Genomic DNA, 20,947 nt, shown 5'->3' with positions numbered 1-20,947 from the left:
TGTTGGAGAAGATTCTTGAGAGTCCCTTCAACTGCAAGGAGATCCAACCAGTCCATTCTAAAGAGATCAGTGCTGAATATTCATTGGAAGGACTGATGCTGAAGCTGAAACTCCAATACTTTGGCCACCTGATGCAAAGAGCTGACTCGTTTGAAAAGACCCTGATGCTGGGAAAGATTGAGGGCAGGAGGAGAAGGGGACAGCAGAGGATGAGATGGTTAGATGGCATCAGTGACTCAATGGACATGGGTTTGGGTGGACTCCAGGAGTTGGTGATGGATAGCAAGGCCTGGCGTGCTGTGGTTCATGGGGTCACAAACTGTTGGACATGACTGAGCAACTGAACTGAACTGAACAATGAAGGAACTGAATCTCAGAAATACTAACTTGTCCCAGGCACATAGTTAGGAAATGGCAGAATTTGTATTTGAACAAGTGACAGTATTACTCACTTTAGTCATGTTCCACTCTTTGTGACCACATGGACTATAGCCCACAGGGCTCCTCTGTCCATGAGATTTTGCAGGCAAGAATACTGGAGTGGGTAGCCATTCCCTTCTCCAGGGGATCTTTTTGATCCAGGGATTGAACCCAGGTCTCCTACATTGAAGGCAGATTCTTTACTATCTGAGCCACCATTTGAACAAGGTCTAGTGATAATCCAAGGCCAATTCCCACTACACTGAACTGAATATGGAGCATCTCTTCACATCCACACCAGGCTCCATTCCAGTACCAAAGGTCTGTAGCCCCTGAGTCCACAGAGTTTCTCTCTAGGAAGATTTCCAATGTGCTCCGTACAGGGGTAGATTATATACTGGCTCCTTCTTCAGCTAACTTCTCCTTAGGAGAGTTATCATGCTCATCCCAGAAAGAATGTGTGGCCCAGAGTAGTTGAACCCTTCCCTATTTGAGTTACATTAGTGACCGTCTGCTCTACCGAGTTTCATTTATGTCCACATGATTGGCTATGACTGGAATCCCTCGAAGCTACCATGAGGAGGAGGTCTCCTTATTGCTGTCAATGCTGTGTTGCTGCCATTGCTGCTTCAGCCAGAAGCTTTATGTCAATGTTTTTTTTTGCAACAGGAATACTCTGATGTGATCTCCATGTGCTCTGTTGCTATTAACAGAATCAAAGTGTTCATTCCGCTTCTTTCAGACCTGCATCAGCTACCTCTCAACTGTGCACCTTTACAGAAGCACCTGTGTAAGTGGTGGTTTATGGATTTTAAATCTTCCTTGTTGGGATGACCTCTGCCTAACCTATTCACAGAGCTGACAGGTAAATAAACACTAGCTTTGTCGTAGAGATACTTGTCAGACATACTTGCCAGCCCACTTCAACAAAGGACAACACTTGGTTTTTAAGCCTGTCTGTTAGTGTAAGATACAGCTTGTGTCTTTCCAAATACAAAACAGCTTAATTTCTCAGTTTTGGATGAATAGCTTTCCTAATATGTCATAGGTTTCCGACTTTATCTACACATCCCTGCCTTCACCCTTCATATTGAGTCTCTGAGCTGGGGAAACATGTTGCTAAATTTTACTGAACCTTTTCTATACACAAGGTCATGTGCTGATCACTTTCAAATTACTAACTTATTAGGTCTCACAATGATCATACCATTATCATCTCAGTTTTGAAGAGGAATAAGTTGAAGTGGAGAACGGTAGAAAAACTTGCACATAGCACACAGCTGGGATTCACACATCCTTCACCAACACGGCTAAGGAAATCCGATTTCAGAATCCACGCTCGTAACCACTACTTTATGTTGCCCTGAAAATGAGAGATCCATTAAGACCACATCCACAGCTTCCTAATAGCCAAGCTGTTCTGAACAAGTTAATGAGTCTTCACATATTTGAACCCTGTGGTTTCATCATCTTCATATTTAGCATGCACCTCTGCTTTGACTGATGGTTGGCTACCACCAATGTGCCCTCCTACTCTGATCCATACTATACATTGCGGTGCTGGAGAAGACTCTTGAGAGTCCCTTAGGCAGCAAGAAGATCAAATCAGTCAATCTTAAATGAAATCAACCCTGAATATTCATTGGAAGGACTGATGCTGAACTGAAGATTTGATACCTCAGCCACCTGATGACAAGAATTGAGTCATTGAAAACAATCCTGATTTTAGGAAAGATTGAGGGTAGGAGGCTAAAGGGGTGGCAGATGATAAGATGGGTGGATGGCATCACTGACATGAATGGACATGAATTTGAGAAAACTCTGGGAGATAGTGAAAAACAGGGAAGCTTGTCAAGCTGCAGTTCATGGTGTCTGCACACAAAGAATCAGATGCGACTAAGCAACTGAACAACAAAATCTGCTATACAAACAATGGTAAGGGATCATGTTCTCTTTTATGCTTCCAAATACTGAGTTGGCTTCCAGAACCTTTGTTTGTATTTTTCTATAACGTCTTCCAGAAAAATCTGAATGAACTTTTTGGCCAACTTTTGGCCAACTATTTACACTTTTAATCCAATTGGGTGGAACGCGGGGGTAATTGTAACCTAAAACCCATAAAAATGTGAAATAAAAATAATAGTGACAATTGCTTGTGATGTAAATAAAGTAAATTTATTTACTACAAAGAATATTTTCCCAAATCACACACCCCAAAACACTTAAATAGTGAAAAGAGGAACCAGAATAGCAGAATTGTAGTGAATATGCTAAACCTGAACTTATCATATTCAAACATCTCTGACTAGTCCACGGTTATGAAGTTTATAGAGGTGAAATTCAAAACTGTCTTGCACTTGTCAAATAGGTTCAATGTAATAGTTAACTAAAAGAATGCTGTATTACAGTAAATAGAATCATGATGGACAGTGAGGAGACACAGATTTGACTTGTGGTTTGATGTTATAAACTATATGAGCAACCTCTGATACAGCTGAAGCCAGCAGAGTTCACAGGACTAAATGGGTTTCAAGGCATCTTTAAATTCTAGTACTATATGTATTTCTGATATTAGTAGCCCATTACCTTTCTCTATTATAGCATGTTATAACAAGCCAGATTCAATGATTAGTGTTTCCACTGATAATAATCAGTAGTCAAAGTGTAATGTGGAGTTTTTAAGCATTCATGCTAGTCCCTGGTAGCAATTCTTATTGCTCTATAACAAATAGTGTCCCAGTGACCTAAAATAGTTAGCATATTTTCCTATCCGCTTACCAATAGTATCTTTAGTCGCTCAGTCTTGTCCAACTCTTTTGGGACTCCGTGGACTATAGCCTGCCAGGTCCCTCTGTCCATGGGATTTCCAGGCAAAAATACTGGAGTGAGTTGCCGTTTTCTTCTCCAGGGGGTCTTCCTGACCCAGGAATCGAACCCGAGGCTGCTGCCATGTCTCCTCCACTGCTGGCAGGTTCTTTACCACTGAGCCACTGGAGAAGCCTAGCTTACCACCAGAAATGCTCAAAAAAGAAAAAAAATAACAAATTTTCTCTTTGGAGACAGTACAGGACAGTTCATTCCCTCACAAACACAGGCAAAAATAGTTTGTGTTTAGAGAAAGAAAAGATCCTATTTTTCAGGACTCAATTTATGAAACTTAAAATCTGAGTCTCTCTACACATTCTGCAGATTCTTCACTCACTAGGCAATTACAAACCACCAGTAACACAGCAAGTTGGCTCGTACATGTTAGAAGAAGTTTCCAGGCGCTGTGACTCTGGTGTGACATAGACCAAAGAACTGCAGGAACTGGATTCAAGGCTCTGAGCTTGGCACTGGCTACAGTCACATTCCAGAGTCTGGCAACTCTTAGACACACGAGTCTTGGGTGGACAAGACTTTGCCATGTTGCTCACAGGTTGGCAGCTCTGGACTACAGAATGCATTTGCTGGCTACTTCCTGACTGGCAAGGCTGAGAAACACATTCCAACACTGCCGAGGAACTTCTTGACCGGCATGCTGTGTTTTCACAGGGCCTGGAATTAGAACACGTTGTTTGGACGACTCTGGAAAGACAGACATTTTGCACACAGCTCTCCTCTGTGTGTAATTCCCGTTCACCTTCGGGTACTATGCAGCTGCTGGTTTCCCTGCAGGTTTCTGGAAAGCTGTCCAGGAGCCAGGTCCTGCTGTAGAAACTGCTGGGTAAAAAGAATCCATCTTCAAAGTTTATAACATTCGATTCATGTATGATGGCAGAGAGAGGTGGGACATTGTAGAAGTTCTTGAGCGAGTGGATAGGTCTCTGGGTCATATTGTGAAAATCCTTGATTGAGTTGGTCCCAGGGACCCAACATGCTGGTCTGAAGATCCAATTCATTACTGAGGAGGTTATATACTCTGAAAACTGGGTGTTGGCTTCTTTTCATGACTCTTGCTACTTCATTGCTTAAGCTTATTAGAAGGATAGCATCTCATTAACACTTTACTTACTTATATATGAGGACGATGTTTTATTAGCAAAGAAGCCGGTCCACTTTGACTCTTCATGTGAGCTTTCATGTTAGCCCCAAAGCTGACTCATCAGGGTGGGGCTTGTCAAATATGAGTCCCAACAGGTCACCAAGCTAACATTTTTTTTCCCCCTTAGTCACCATGACTCTCTATATTGGTAAATGGACTATAAGGAATATATGTAGAAATAGCCAATTGAATAATGATTAATATTCATCACTGGCATTTTGAGAAATGGCACCTAAGCAGAACTTGATAATATAATCAAAACATTTTTCAGTAAGAGGCTGATTTGATTGAAATTGCCCTCATTCTCCTTCGAACTCTTCACCCAAAGTACTGAATCTGACCATTGCTCTATAAACATCTTTCCCTTTGTCTGACATTTCATTCCCCTCATCTTACTGAAAGTGAAATTTAAATGTTAACTCTTTTTAAAGCTTTCCTCTGATTTTCCTGGTCAGATGTTATTACTTATGCCTCTGAATTAGCAATGGATTCTGACACTTTCATTGTTTTGATTATATTTTACACCAAGTAGTATATTTATTTATCTTTGTGCTTGATAATCTGCCTTTGTAAGAAACTCGTTTCAAGTATGCTTTACTTTTTACTTTTTTTTTTTAACTCAGTGTTTCGTTTTTGATGGAAGAATGATCAGCTCCTACATTTATCATGCTATTATGCTGTACTTAGGGTAGTTTCATACTCATAGCCCGAGACCTAGCAACACGATTTCTCTAACATATTCTGTAATTTATTTAGTTCAGCTTATGACAGTGGAATGACAGAAGTATATTTTTAGACCAACACTCTGGTCTACCTCTCTTGGTCTGAAGCAAACCAAGAATACTCAGGAACTTTGAACAACCCTTACACAAGCTCCTCTTTAATATGTGATGGACCAAGGATATTATATACTTAAAAGGATACCTCTGAGTGTCCACATTCAGCTTGACAGGTTGTACACTCAATTTGTGTATAATGTTTTTGTAATACTGGCAAATTATTTATAATTTTGCATGACCACTTTTGTGAGATGAAAGATCCCATTTTGCCCTCCGCATGAACCCTACAACAAACCATTTAATGTTTATGCACGTTTGTATTCATCATTACACAAAAGCTTCTCTTCTTCAAAGCAGTAAGTGGATTCTCATTGCTCTTAAAAATGAGACCCATTCTCCTACAGCACCATCTAAGACCTGGTTACTGCCTATTTTTTTTTTCTCCAAATCTCATCACTTTCCTCTGCCCAAAATGCTCCCAAGTCTTTACCTAGTTCATTGAACATGCCAAGCCTTTCCTTGCTTCAGTATTTTGCACATGCAGTTGTCTGTTTCATTCCTTCACTGCCCTCTCCCTTTCCATATACAGCTCCCTTCCTCATTTATTGTGTCTCAAGTTAAATGCTCCTCTTAAGTTCTTTCCTTCACCTTTCCAGTTGAAAAAAAATCACATTCTCAGAGAATCATGTTTTTCCCCTTTACAATACTTATCTCAGCTTATAATGATTTTGTTTCTTCATTATGTCTTTGTCATTAGACTCTAAGTTCCATAAAGGCAAGAAGTACATATCTTTCTCACTACTATATCCTTAACTCTAAACACCGTGCCTGGCTGGTACATAAATAAGAGCTCCATCAGTGTGTTTTGAAACATTAATGAATAGAAGTTGCTAAGCAAAAATTCACTCAAATTATAGCTAAAAGTCTTAAGGTATACAGTTCTGAAACTGAAACATACCCAAGAATTGGCAAGGGCACAGAGGTTATAAAAAAGAAATAATAATAACCATGCCTACCTGAAAGGTAAATAAATAAAATCAATGAAATAAGAAAATCATTAAGGAAGGCTCTTATTAACTGAATCAATTATTTTAGAATAACATTTGATTGCCCATAGAAACAACACGGGCAAATGTTTTTGAAAGCTTTTACCAAGCAAAACGGCAGTACTTTTCACTGTCAGCGGAGTCCTTTGCCAAATTCTGAGGGGCAAAGACAGGACACCATCCTGGCCAACATTCCCACAATTGTCTCCAGCAGTTGACCTCTTTATTAACCTCACAATGTGTAGTAAATTAGTGCATACCCGTCCAGTTCCAAATCTCCACATGAAGACAATGTCAGTGGTGAGTAGGTCTGTCATTTGTGAATAAGGCTGCTCCGTGAGTTCTTTTCTCTTTGGGATGAGGCATTAACTTGAACATTCTGTCTAATTAAGTGTTGAATTAACAAGTGTTCCAGTATACAGTTTTGATTTTAACTGGTGCTGAGTTTATAGAGGGAGTGGCCTGGCATATTTTAATGTAATGACGTAGGTTAGGACAACTAGTCACCTCGGAATCATTTTCATTCAACTCACTGAAAACTAAGCATTAGTACTGTAGGCACTTGAAACTGATGATTATGTAGTCTATTTCCTAGAATTCTTGAGAAATAAGTAGAATAATTACCTGATGGTTTATGGTGACTGGATTCTTTGCTACTAAAGGGTTGAACAGCAATTTACTGGTCTTGAAGTCTACATGATTGCAGATAGAGTGGCACCTCCTACCCACCAGAGGGTGGAATATCAACATTTGCATGCTAAGTCACTTTAGTCGTGTCCAACTCTGCAACTCTGTGAACTGTACCTGTCAGATTCCTCTGTCCATGGAATTTTCCAAGCAGGAATATGGGAGTGGGTTGCCATTTCCTACTGAGATGATATACATGAAACCAGATTGCCTGCCATATTTTGAGTGATAAATGAGTGAAAGTATTTCTAATCAAATTAAAGATCATCATACAGACCAAGATGTTGCTTTTATGGCAACATAAGTCTGGGGTTGCTTCCATACTATAAAGTAAAATAAAAGAGTCTTTTTTGTGTTTTTGAGATTATGTTGTTTATGGCTGTAGAGGTCACACATTCTGAGATTCTTTTAAGGGTTGGATTGTGTTTATCATTTTCATTAAATGTCTAGCCAATCTGTCTCCATCTCTCAAGAACTTAGCACATGGTTGCTATAAGGTTGAGTAGTTTATATTGTTTTTATATTGATTATGTTGCTACGTCAGACTTCTAATCACTGGTACAACTATATCAAGGTAAACAAAAATTCACAAATGAAAGACACTCTTCTGCATTTAGAAAAGGCAGAGGAACCAGAGATCAAATTGCCAACATCTGCTGAATTATAGAAAAAGCAACAGAATTCCAGCAAAAAAATTTGCTTCTGCTTCATTGACTACATTAAAGCCTTTGACTGTGTGGATCACAACAAGCTGTGGAAAATTCTTAAAGAGATGGGAATAATAGAATACCTTACCTGCCTCCTGAGAAATCTGTGTGCAGGTCAAGAAGCAACATTTAGAACCAGACATGGAACAACAGACTGGTTCCAAATTGGGAGTGGAGTACATCAAGGCTTCATATTGTCACCCTGCTTATTTAACTTATATGCAGAGTACATCATGTGAAATGCCAGGTTAGATGAAGCACAAGCTGGAATCAAGATTGCCAGGAGAAACAACAATAACCTCAGCTATGCAGATGACACCACCTAATGATAGAAAGTGAAGAGGAACTAAAGAGCCTCTTTATTACAGTGAAGGAAGAGAGTGAAAATTTAGCTTAAAACTTAACATTCAAAAAGTGAAGAACTTGGCACCTGGTCCCATCACTTCATGGCAAATAGATGGGGAAAAAGTGGAAACAATGAAAGACTTTATTTTCTTGGCCTCCAAAATCACTGTGGACAGTGACAGCAGCCATGAAATTAAGATGCTTGCTCTTTGGAAGAAAAGCTATGACAAACATAGAAAGACTATTAAAAAGCAGAGGCATTACTTTGCCAACAAAGATCTGTATAGTCAAAGCTGTGATTTTTCCAGTAGTCATGTATGGATATGAGAGTTGGACTGTAAAGAAGGCTGAGTGCCAAAGAATTGATGCTTTCCAACTGTGGTGCCGAAGGCTCTTGAGAGTTCCTTAGACTGCAAGGAGATCAAACCACTCAATCCTAAAGGAAGTCAACCCTGAATATTCACTGGAGGGACTGATGCTGAAGCTGAAGCTCCAATACTTTGGTGACCTGATTCTAAGAGCTGACTCATTGAAAAAGACCCTGATGTCAGGAAAGATTGAAGGCAGGAGGAGATGGAAATGACAGAGGATGAGATAGTTGTATGGCATTATTGACTCAATGGACATAGTTGGAGCAGACTCCGAGAGATATTGAAGAACAGGGAAACCTGGCATGCTGCAGCTCAAGGGGTTACAAAGATTCAGGCACAACTTAGCCACCAAACACAAGATGCCATGCATACAGGTAGAAATCCACAACTATAAATTATTTCAGTTCAGTTCAGTTCAGTTGCTCAGTCATGTCCGACTCTTTGCGACCCCATGAATCGCAGCACTCCAGGCCTCCCTGTCCATCACCAACCCCTGGAGTTCAATCAGACTCACGTCCATTGAGTCAGTGATGCCATCCAGCCATCACATCCTCTGTTGTCCCCTTCTTCTCCTGCCCCCAATCCCTCCCAGCATCAGAGTCTTTTCCAATGAGTCAACTCTTCGCATGAGGTGGCCAAAGTACTGGAGTTTCAGCTTCAGCATCATTGCCTCAAAAGCAATCCCAGGGCTGATCTCCTTCAGAATGGACTGGTTGGATCTCTTTGCAGTCCAAGGGACTCTCAAGAGTCTTCTCCAACACCACAGTTCAAAAGCATCAATTCTTCAGCGCTCAGCCTTCTTCACAGTCCAACTCTTACATTCACACATGACCACAGGAAAAACCATAGCCTTGACTAGATGGACCTTTGTTGTCAAAGTAATGTCTCTGCTTTTGAATATGCTATCTAGGTTGGTCATAACTTTCCTTCCAAGGAGGAAGCGTCTTTTAATTTCATGGCTGCAGACACCATTTGCAGTGATTTTGGAGCCCCTAAAAATAAAGTCTGACACTGTTCCCATTGTTTCCCCATCTATTTGCCATGAAGTGATGGGACCAGATGCCATGATCTTCATTTTCTGAATGTGGAGCTTTAAGCCAACTTTTTCACTCTCCACTTTCACTTTCATCAAGAGACTTTTGAGTTCCTCTTAACTTTCTGCAATAAGGGTGGTGTCATCTGCATATCTGAGGTTATTGATACTTCTCCCGGCAATCTTGATTCCAGCTTGTGTTTCTTCCAGTCCAGCATTTCTCATGATGTACTCTGCATATAAGTTAAATAAACAGGGTGACAATATACAGCCTTGATGTACTTGTTTTCCTATTTGAAACCAGTCTGTTGTTCCATGTCCAGTTCTAACTGTTGCTTCCTGACATGCATACAGATTTCTCAAAAGGCAGGTCAGATGGTCTGATATTCCCATCTCTTTCAGAATTTTCCACAGTTTATTGTGATCCACACAGTCAAAGGCTTTGGCATAGTCAATAAAGCAGAAATAGATGCTTTTCTGGAACTCTTTTGCTTTTTCCATGATCCACTGGATATTGGCAATTTGATCTCTGGTTCCTCTGCCTTTTCTAAAACCAGCTTGAACATCTGGAAGTTCACAGTTCATGTATTGCTTAAGCCTGGCTTGGAGAATTTTGAGCATTACTTTACTAGCATGTGAGATGAGTGCAATTGTGCAGTAGTTCGAGCGTTCTTTGGCATTGCCTTTCTTTGGGATTGGAATGAAAACTGACCTTTTCCAGTCCTGTGGCCGCTGCTGAGTTTTCCAAATTTGCTGGCATATTGAGTGCAACACTTTCACAGCATCATCTTTCTTGATTGAAAGAGCTCAACTGGAATTCCATCACCACTAGCTTTGTTCGTAATGATGCTTTCTAAGGCCCACTTGACTTCACATTCCAGGATGTCTGGCTCTAGATGAGTGATTACACCATCGTGGTTATCTGGGTCGTGAAGATCTTTTTTGTACAGTTCTTCTGTGTATTCTTGCCATCTCTTCTTAATATCTTCTGCTTCTGTTAGGTCCATACCATTTCTGTCCTTTATTGAGCCCATCTTTGCATGAAATGTTCCCTTGGTACATCCCTCTAATTTTCTTAAAGAGATCTCTAGTCTTTCCCATTCTGCTTGTTTCCTCTATTTCTTTGCATTGATCGCTGAGGAAGGCTTTCTTATCTCTTCTTGCTATTCTTTGGAACTCTGCATTCAGATGCTTATATCTTTCCTTTTCTCCTTTGCTTTTCGCTTCTCTTCTTTTAACAGCTATTTGTAAGGCCTCCCCAGACAGCCATTTTGCTTTTTTGCATTGCTTTCCATGGGGATGGTCTTGCTCCCTGTCTCCTGTACAATGTCATGAACCTCATTCCATAGTTCATCAGGCACTCTATCTATCAGATCTAGTCCCCTAAATCTATTTCTCACTTCCACTGTATAATCATAAGGGATTTGATTTAGGTCATATCTGAATGGTCTAGTGGTTTTCCCTGATTTCTTCAATTTCAGTCTGAATTTGGCAATAAGAAGTTCATGATCTGAGCCTCAGTCAGCTCCTGGTCTTGTTTTTGTTGACTGTATAGAGCTTCTCCATCTTTGGCTGCAAAGAATATAATCAATCTGAATTTGGTGTTGACCATCTGGTGATGTCCATGTATAAGGTCTTCTCTTGTGTTGTTGGAAGAGGGTGTTTGCTATGACCAGTGCATTTTCTTGGCAAAACTCTATTAGTCTTTGGCCTGCTTCATTCCATGTTCCATGGCCAAATTTGCCTGTTACTCCAGGTGTTTCTTGACTTCCTACTTTTCCATTCCAGTCCCCTATAATGAAAAGGACATCTTTTTGGGGTGTTACTTCTAAAAGGTCTTGTAGATCTTCATAGAACCGTTCAACTTCAGCTTCTTCAGCATTACTGGTTGGGTCATAGACTTGGATTACTATGACTTTGAATGGTTTGCCTTGGAAACAAACAGAGATCATTCTGTTGTTTTTGAGATTGCATCCAAGCACTGCATTTCGGACTCTTTCATTGATCATGATGGCTACTCCATTTCTTCTGAGGGATTCCTGCCCACAGTATAGATATAATGGTGATCTGAGTTAAATTTTCCCGTTCCAGTCCATTTTAGTTCACTGATTCCTAGAATGTCGACGTTCACTCTTGCCATCTCCTATTTGACCACCTCCAATTTGCCTTGATTCATGGACCTGACATTCCAGGTTCCTATGCAATATTGCTCTTCACAGCATCGGACCTTGCTTCTATCATCAGTCACATCCACAGCTGGGTATTTTTTTTGCTTTGGCTCCATCCCTTCATTCTTTCTGGAGTTATTTCTCCACTGATCTCCAGTAGCATATTGGGCATCTACTGACCTGGGGAGTTTCTCTTTCAGTATCCTATCATTTTGCCTTTTTATACTGTTCATGGGGTTCTCAAGGCAAGAATACTGAAGTGGTATGCCATTCCCTTCTCCAGTGGACCACATTCTGTCAGATCTCTCCACCATGACCCGCCCATCTTGGGTTGCTCCACGGGCATGGCTTAGTTTCATTGAGTTAGACAAGACTGTGGTCCTAGTGTGATTAGATTGACTAGTTTTCTGTGAGTATGGTTTCAGTGTGTCTGCCCTCTGATGCCCTCTTGCAACACCTACCAGCTTACTTGGGTTTCTCTTCACAGCTGCTCCAGCAAAGCACAGCCACTGCTCCTTACCTTGGACTAGAGGTATCTCCTCACCTCCGCCCTTCCTGACCTTCAACGTGGGATAGCTTCTCTAGGCCCTCTTGTGGCCCACTAAGTGCGGCGGCGGCTGCAATGGGCGCACTATCGCGGCCAAGAGGAGCTACCCCACCTCTGAGGTCAGGGACAGTGGCCAAGAGGAGCTGCCCCGCATCCGAGGTCAGGGGCAGTGGCCGAGAGTGCCAGGCTGCAACAGCGCAGGAATGGTGGAGAAGAGCTATCCAAGACCGAGGTCAGGGGTGGCAGCTGAGAGGAGCTACCCTGCGTCTGAGGTCGGGGCGGCGGCCGGGAGGAGCTACCCCACACCCGACACCAGGGGCAGCAGCCTGGAGGACCAACCCCATATCCAATGAGCGGTGGCTGCGCGGGCACAAGAGGGCCTAGAGAAGCTATAAATTAGTAGTTCTGTTATATTTGAGATAACAAAAACATCAGATATGCAGATGACACAACTCTTAGGGCAGAAAGTGAAAAAGAACTAAAGAGCCTCTTGATGAAAGTGAAAGAGGAGAGTGAAAAAGTTGGCTTGAAGCTCAACATTCAGAAAACTAAGATCATGGCAATCGGTCCCATCACTTTGTGGCAAATAGATGGAGAAACAGTGGAAATAGTGGCTGACTTTATTTTTGAGGGCTCCAACATCACTGTAAATGGTGATTTCAGCCATGAAATTAAAAGACACTTACTCCTTGGAAGGAAAGTTATGACCAACCTAGACAGCATATTAAAAAGCAGAGACATTACTTTGTCAACAAAGGTCCATCTAGTCAAGGCTATGGTTTTTCCAGTGGTCATGTATGGATGTGAGAGTTGGACTATAAAGAAAGCTGAGTGCCGAAGAATTGATGCTTTTGAACTGTGGTGATGGAGAAGACTCTTGACAGTCCGTTGGACAGCAAGGAGATCCAACCAGTCCATCCTAAAGGAGATCAGTGCTGTGTTCGTTGGAAGGACTGATGTTGAAGCTCAAACTTGATGCTGAGAGCTGACTCATTTGAAAAGATCCTGATGCTGGGAAAGACTGAGGGCGGGAGGAGAAGGGGATGACAGAGGTTGAGATGGTTGGATGGAATCACTGACTCAATGGACCTGAGATTGGGTAAACTCTAGGAGTTGGTGGTGAACAGTGGGGCCTGGGGTGCTGTGGTTGATGGGGTTGCAAAGAGTCGGACATGACTGAGCAACTGAACTGAACTGAACTGCAAGTAAATAAAAAGTTTGCTTCTCTGGACAGAAACAGATGAAGAAAGAAATAAAGTGTTAGTTGCTCAGTCATGCCCGACTCTTTGTGACCTCTTGGACTGCAGCTCAACAAGCTCCTTTGTCAATGGGATTTTCCATCAAGGATACTGGAGTGGGTTGCCATTTCCTTCTCCAGGGGATCTTTCCCACCATGGGATCAAACCCAGGTCTCCTGCACTACAGGCAGATTCTTTACTAACTGAGTTAGGGCTTCCCTTGTATGCATGAATCCACCTCAGAAGAGTGTGTTAAGGAGAATGATCTGCTTCCTTTAGATATTGTTATTGTTGAGTTGCTAAGCTGTGCCCAACTCCTTTAGATATCACTTTCTGCAAACTAAGTCAAGTACCATGTAAACTTCCTCACGCAATGAAATGGGCATGGTAAAATTTTTAGGCTCTGGAATATTCAAAATTATGATATGAATATGGGACTTCCCTGGTGGCTCAGACGGTAAAGCATCTGCTTACAGTGTGGGAGACCTGGGTTCGATCCCTGGGTCAGGAAGATTCTCTGGAGAAGGAAATGGCAACCCACTCCAGTACTCTTGCCTGGAAAATCCCATGGACAGAGGAGTGTGGTAGGCTGCAGTCCATGAGGTTGCTAGGAGTCAGACATGACTGAGCGACCTCACTTTCACTTTTCACTTTCATGCATTGGAGAAGGCAATGGCACCCTACTCCAGTACTCTTGCCTGGAAAATCCCATGGATGGAGGAGCCTGGTAGGTAGCAGTCCATGGGGTCACTAAGAGTTGGACATGACTGAGTGACTTCAATTTCACTTTTCACTTTCATGCGTTGGAGAAGGAACTGGCAACTCACTACAATGTTCTTGCCTGGAGAATTCCAGGGATGGGGGAGCCTGGTGGCAGGCCATCTATGGGGTCACACAGTCGGACACGACTGAAGTGACTTAGCAGCAGCAGCAGCAAACATAATATTGATCCTATGTGCAATATGGAAATAATCTTTCACCAACACTCTCTGTTTCTAATGATAAATAGATTCCTTTAGAATATGATCATAAAAGGATTCACACATAACAGGATTTCTTCTCTGAAACTATTTCTAAATAGTCTTGCTTCCTGGAATAATTCTTAGCCATTCACAATTCAATTACATCAGATTTTGATTCAAAGAGCTGGAAAGAGAAAAAATTTAAAAAAGAGAAAAGTTAGATGATTACACAGTGTCTATGAAAACTTTAATGAGGAATAATTAAAAAAAAAAAAAGAGAATGAACCAGAGTGTCTTAAGTATATAAATGTTAACTTTCATATTTTCCACCCCTTGGTTCATTATGTCTTGTATGTGAAACTGTTACGGTTTATTATAGTAATTATGCAATTGCTTTTGTTCCTATCCTCATATGTTCTTCCTCTGGCCTTCCTCTGAGGTTAGCATATGGTGAAGTTATTTTTCTGCCTTTGTGCAATCCAAAAATGTGACTTTGCTTTTGAGTTCTTCCAGTTATCCTTTGGGTAATGAAGTCGTGGTAATATGCCATTGAGATGGTGCTAAATCATTTCTGATGATAATGATGAACAAAGGATTGAAGACTTTGATGACAAATAACTTACCTAAATAGAGTTTAACTAGCAAAAATGAATACATGCTTGTTGTCACTGACATAATATATTCTTCAGACTGTCACCCTCATCTCATTCGTTCATTCATTAAATTAACTTTTACTGAGTCTTTACTACTTACAAAATTTTGTGAGACCAAATCCCATTGTATATATTGAAAATATAAGTGTAAGTACTAAACAAAATAATAGTTTAAATGAAATATTAAAACTAGTGACTTTGTAATTAGCAAAATATAAGCATATATAATGCTAGCAACTCTATTGATTTTGTAGTCTATTTAAAAGAAATGAGAGAAGAGATAGCGTTTTCATGGGTTTTGAAGGTTAAGAGAGATGTAGCATTAATTTTAGAAGTATTAGACCATGTAGGCACTCAGATCTGCACCATGTGTTCCCGGAAATGTGAGTAGTTGGCATCGATGGAGTATATGTTGGTGGAGCATATGTTTATGGAGTGTGATGAGAAGAGAAAACAGGAGAGTGCAGAGTGGGTTGCAAATGGTCTTTAATATTATATTAAGGAGTCTTTATAGCCAGTAAAGAATCCACCTGCAATGCAGGAGACCTGGGTTCAATCCCTGGGTTGGGAAGATCCCCTGGAGAAGGGAATGGCTACCACTCCAGTATTCTTGCCGGGAAAATACCTTGGACAGTATGTAACCTGGTGGGCAATAGTCCATGGGGTCATGAAGAGTCAGGCATGACTGAGTGACTAATACTTTCACTTTCACTTTTTTTTTTTCATTGAGAAGGAGATTGTTTTAGGTTTTAAAGGACTGTCTCATTTAGGAAAACTTTAGTTACAAGCAGCTGAAATTGTAATTCAGCATGGCTTATATAATAACATGTATTAGCTCATGACCAAAGTCTAGAAGTAAGATGGTCCAGGCTCTGTTCCTCAGCATTCCTGTTGGTTTTACCCTCTTTCACACAATGGTTTAGTTCTCAGGCCAGATGCAAGATGGATGCAGCTTTCCACATATGATGTGATAAAATGGAGACATTCTGTCTTCAAAACACTCCATAAGAAGGTTTTTACCAAAAACATCTCTTAAGATTACTCCCTGTTTCTCATTGGCTTAAGTCAGACCACATGCTCCATTCTGAACCATTGCGTTTCAGTAGGAACTGGGATTGCCAGATTCAGTCCTGAAACCTGGGCCATAGCTATGTTAATATAAAAGAATAGGTGGATAAGACAGGATACACAAGCAAAATTCAGTTCTTGTGGGAAGAAGAGAGGAGAGAAAAACAGCTATGAGGCCAATGAACAATATGTTACCCACATCCACCTAGATATCAATATTTTATTCCCAATTAGGTATTTCAAATGTAGATGTATGCATTTCATGAAACAAGAAAACTTAGTAAAGTATCTGTTATCATATCCAAAGATAAGCCCAAGATATCAAGTCCTCCCTCTCAGCTAGTATTTCCTACTTACAATGCTGCCATGTTTCCAGAAGTTGTCAGGAGAATTCTGTGAAACAGCTGGCTTTATACTGACCAAATAGAAGAGAGAATGAAGTCTGAGCATCAACATGACTCAGAAATTCTAATCTTTTTATTGCAATAAGATGAATCTGTGGTTAATTTCATCCGTACTTAAGATATTTGTTTCATTACCTGGGTTACTGCTGTCAGTTAATATCATGACCTCAGAATTTCATTACAGCTTGCATAAGGCCACCTGATGTGAAGAGCTGACTCATTGGAAAAGACCCTGATGCTGGGAAAGATTGAGGGCAGGAGAAGGGGTCGACAGAGGATGAGATGGTTGGATCACTGACTCAATGGACATGGGTTTGGGTAAACTCCGGGAGTTGATGATGGACAGGGAGGCTTGGTGTGCTGTGGTTCATGGGGTCAAAGAGTCAGACACAACTGAGTGACTGAACTGGACTGAACTGAACTGAAGTCTATAAAAGTGGTAAAGAACCCTCCTGCCAATACAGGGGACATGAGAGACTCAGGTTCAATCCCTGGTTCTGGAAGATCCCCTGTAAGAGGGCATAGCTACCCACTCCGACATTCTTGCCTGGAGAATTCCATGAACAAAGGAACCTGGCAGGCTATTGTTCATGGGGTCAGAAAGAGTTCAACAGGACTGAATTGACCTAGAATGCAAATCTGTAAAAGGGTCCTATAAAAGTATTTTGACAGTTCTTTAAAACAGCCAAGCTAGTACTTGTTGAAGCATCACTGCTGTCTACTGAACTTTTCTGCTTGGCTCAGACCTATGACTAGTTTAACCAAAGTTAAGGTGTCCTGATAAGGTGGTCACAAGAGGGATTAGGATAATCTCCTGCCCACGCTCTGAGTCCACTTGCTCCAAATTCCAAGGAACCAACTCTGTATTGGCAGGTAATTCTGCCAACAAGGGTGTCTGCTCCATAAATTAAATACTTCTTTTTAGTCAAACAACAGGAGGTTTGTAATTCCCAACAGACAGCCTCTTAAAAAAATTGAATGGTAAGATTTATGAACTGATAACAGCTTAAATAAGTTTACTTGAAAGGAAAAGAGACCTCCTGTTATATTTTTAACTACAGAAGTGGGGGAGGAAATAGGAGAAAACAGAATGTGTACTCTCTGAGATGAATTATTTTAATATTAATAGGATTAAAAAAAATCCCTCATCTAGGTAGTAGAATATAGACTCTGGCCAGATATTAATAATAGCCAAGATTAGCTTTGAGGGATATAACTGTGAAGTCACAGTCTAGAACCCTTAAGAAGCTGAACAGTAGTAGAAGCCAGATATAGAAGGTTGATTGATCACAAGAAGTTTGGCAGCTCCCAGAAGCCACGTACATTGGGTTGTAGAATTGGGATCTTTGGCTCAGGGAAGGGAAGCCACAGACTCTGTAAACCAAGGGTCTGAAGCCACTGGATTCAAAGCCCAGTGAGTAGCAGGTTCTAGATCCATAGCCCAAGCAGTAGCCTCTGCTGAACCTGTGGCTCAGGGATCCAGTGTGAATTGACTGGCAAGGATTGCAGAGCATGGAGGTCCTTGGGTGGTAGAAAGGCATCTGACACCAGATGGGTTCATAGCGCGTCTCCTGACTGTTGAGAGAGGAGTCCAGCTGGCAGGAGCTGGGAAAGCGGAAGTCAGTGCTGTAGACCAGGTTGCTAAGGAAGGAGGAGCCACAGGAGGAGCCTGGTAGCACAGATGGTCCCCAAAGGAGCAGGAGGAGAAATTTCCAGAACAGCAGTTGTAGGATAATTTCACAGGTGATGTGAGTTCAGCTGAATTACTGTGAAAAGATGCTCCGATATCCTTGGCTTCTCCCAGGCATGTTTATATATAAATAAATATCTTCTTGGGAGGAGAAGGGGACGACAGAGGATGAGATGGTTGAATGGCATCACCAACTCAATGGACATGAGTTTGAGCAAGCTCCAGGAGTTGGTGATGGACAGGGAAGCTTGGCGTGCTACAATCCATGGGGTCACAGAGTTGGACACAACTGAGTGACTGAACCAAACTAAACTGATATGTCTTCACTCCGTTGGGTGTGATGCAGACCCTCCTCCTCCTCCTCCTTGTACAAGTCTTGTCATGAAAATGGCTAATTAACCTAGGCTATAATTATCACTGAACACATGTATGTGTTTTCTTAATTGCAGTTCAGTTATTTTTGTTTATAGAAGCCACTCTGCTTCTCTGTCTTTTCTTTCTTTCTCCAGAAATAAGTTGCTGTTTGCCTTCAAAGATGTTGTTTGTGATGCATACAGACAGTGCCTTCGCTGCCCCTGAGCTTGACTGTGGGGATTTTGTGCCTGAGAGTGTAAATGATTACTCCTAACAGTCGTTAGCACTTCTCTCTCAGCTATTTATACATGCTTTATTGAGCCTTTACTACGTGTAAAACACGGCAGATTGTGGGATCGTTTAATCCTGGCAACAACCCTAGGAGATGGTCACCAGTTTAATAACCCAGATGTGACTGCCTCCAAAGCCACCAGGAACAGCAATGTTGTGCTGACAACTCCAGAAGCGTAGCCTTTCAGCTCCAGGCATCCATAAACAATGAATGCCCATGCTCAGTTGTTCAGTCATGTCCATTTCTTTGCAACCTCATGGACTGTAGCCCACCAGGCTCCTCTGTCCATGGGATTTTCCAGTCAAGGATACTGGAGTATCCATTTCCTCCTCCAGGGAATCTTCCTGACTCAGTGATTGAATCTGTGTGTCTCCTGGAATACCCACATGAAGAAGTCATTTCACTGTGATAATACTTGCATTTTACCTGATGTGCCTGCCTGTATATTCTTACCTCAGTTCAGTTCAATTCAGTTCAGTCCCTCAGTCGTGTCCAACTCTTTGCGACCCCAAGAATTGCAGCACGCCAGGCCTCCCTGTCCATCACCAACTCCCGGAGTTCACTCAGATTCACGTCCATCGAGTCAGTGATGCCATCCAGCCATCTCATCCTCTGTTGCCCCCTTCTCCTCCTGGCCCCAATCCCTCCCAGCATCAGAGTCTTTTCCAATGAGTCAACTCTTCGCATGAGGTGGCCAAAGTACTGGAGTTTCAGCTTTAGCATCATTCCTTCTAAAGAAATCCCAGGACTGATCTCCTTCAGAATGGACTGGTTGGCTCTTCTTGCAGTCCAAGGTACTCTCAAGAGTCTTCTCCAACACCACAGTTCAAAAGCATCAATTCTTTGGTGCTCAGCCTTCTTCACAGTCCAACTCTCACTTCCATACATGACCACAGGAAAAACCATAGCCTTGACTAGACAGACCTTTGTTGGCAAAGTAATGTTTCTGCTTTTGAATATGCTATCTAGGTTGGTCATAACTTTCCTTCCAAGGAGTAAGCGTCTTTTAATTTCATGGCTGCAGTCACCATCTGCAGTGATTTTGGAGCTTACCTATTTTATGAGAAACCAAATACAGCCACCAAAAAAAAAAACAGTTTCTTAATTACTTTATTTTTTTCAGCATTCAAAGTTACTATGGAGATGGTTATTTCGAACTGTTCTTCTATTTGTCTTCTCATTTACCTTATCATCATTAAACAATTCATGTTTGATCCTGTATGGAATTATTGAATTCTTTTTCCACATGAGGCAAAGATTCTTTGGCAATCATGTAGACTATCACTGAGAATAATTGCTAAAAACTGTTATACCATGAGTGAGTTGACTACCAATGAAATACATTTGCAAAAGCTTGAATTTTAATAGTGTTCTAACCTTTGCCAACTCAGTTGGGAGTGAGAAATAAGACACCTTAGACAGTGATTCATTTCACTCCCTGCTGAGCTTCTCTTTGTTTCAGCCTTCTAGAAAGACAAAGAAGCAAAAAATTACCTCCGTTTTAAGTAGTTAAAATTATCCTATCAGTATAAAAATCAATGGTAGAAAGAAAGTCTTGGAATTAGAGAAATCTTTTTTTTTTTTTCATTTATTGTATATCCACCTTCTGTCTTAAAGCATCTTCTAGAATTGGAAAACAAAAAAGCTATTTATGTAATTTGATCTTTTATATTTGTTTCCCAATGATTGTTTTCTCTAGTCTCCTCGAGTATTTGCTTATACAGCACCAGTGGAATTGTCTGCCCATTGTTTTGTTTACAAATTTCTGCCAAATGTCTTGCTCACTTCCTTAAATCTTTCTCATTCCTCAGACCTGAAATCAAATTCCTCATATTTAAGAGGTGTTCGTCTCAACTGTTTAAAATTCTTCTACAATAAGGCTCTTAGTATCTTACCAATTATCAATTTGGGTGACTAAACATACATAAACACACACACATGTGCACACACACACACACACACACAACATGGAGGAGTTAAAAGAGATGTCTTTTGAGATGGATCCTGCAGACTAAGATTTCAGTCACTTGAACTTGCTGGACAGGCACATGTTTTGTAAGAGTGGAATACCCTGAAGTTCCTCAGGATCTGCAAAGGGTTTAATTTTCTTTGAACCAGCATCTGGCACACTGTGGGTGCTCTAAATAATTTACAAAATG

General features: G+C 41.2%; 1 protein-coding gene across 1 annotated transcript; it reads right to left on the bottom strand.

The window, feature by feature from the left end:
• Positions 1-2,583: 2,583 nt before the first annotated feature.
• Positions 2,584-4,312, bottom strand: LOC129644739 (keratin-associated protein 27-1). The gene has a single exon (XM_055570228.1). The coding sequence runs from the start codon at positions 4,299-4,301 to the stop codon at positions 3,630-3,632; it is 672 nt and encodes a 223-aa protein (XP_055426203.1). The 5' UTR covers positions 4,302-4,312; the 3' UTR covers positions 2,584-3,629.
• Positions 4,313-20,947: the final 16,635 nt, after the last annotated feature.

This window comes from Bubalus kerabau, chromosome 2 (genome assembly GCF_029407905.1).
Source record: "Bubalus kerabau isolate K-KA32 ecotype Philippines breed swamp buffalo chromosome 2, PCC_UOA_SB_1v2, whole genome shotgun sequence".
Classification (NCBI taxonomy): Eukaryota; Metazoa; Chordata; class Mammalia; order Artiodactyla; family Bovidae; genus Bubalus; species Bubalus kerabau.
Note: the sequence above shows the minus strand (reverse complement) of the source record. Positions and strands in the feature narration are given on the sequence as shown.

What these genes read in the sequence shown, in the direction of transcription:
- LOC129644739 (XM_055570228.1), bottom strand. Translation starts at nt 4,301, where the DNA reads ATGAATTGGATCTTCAGACCAGCATGTTGGGTCCCTGGGACCAACTCA.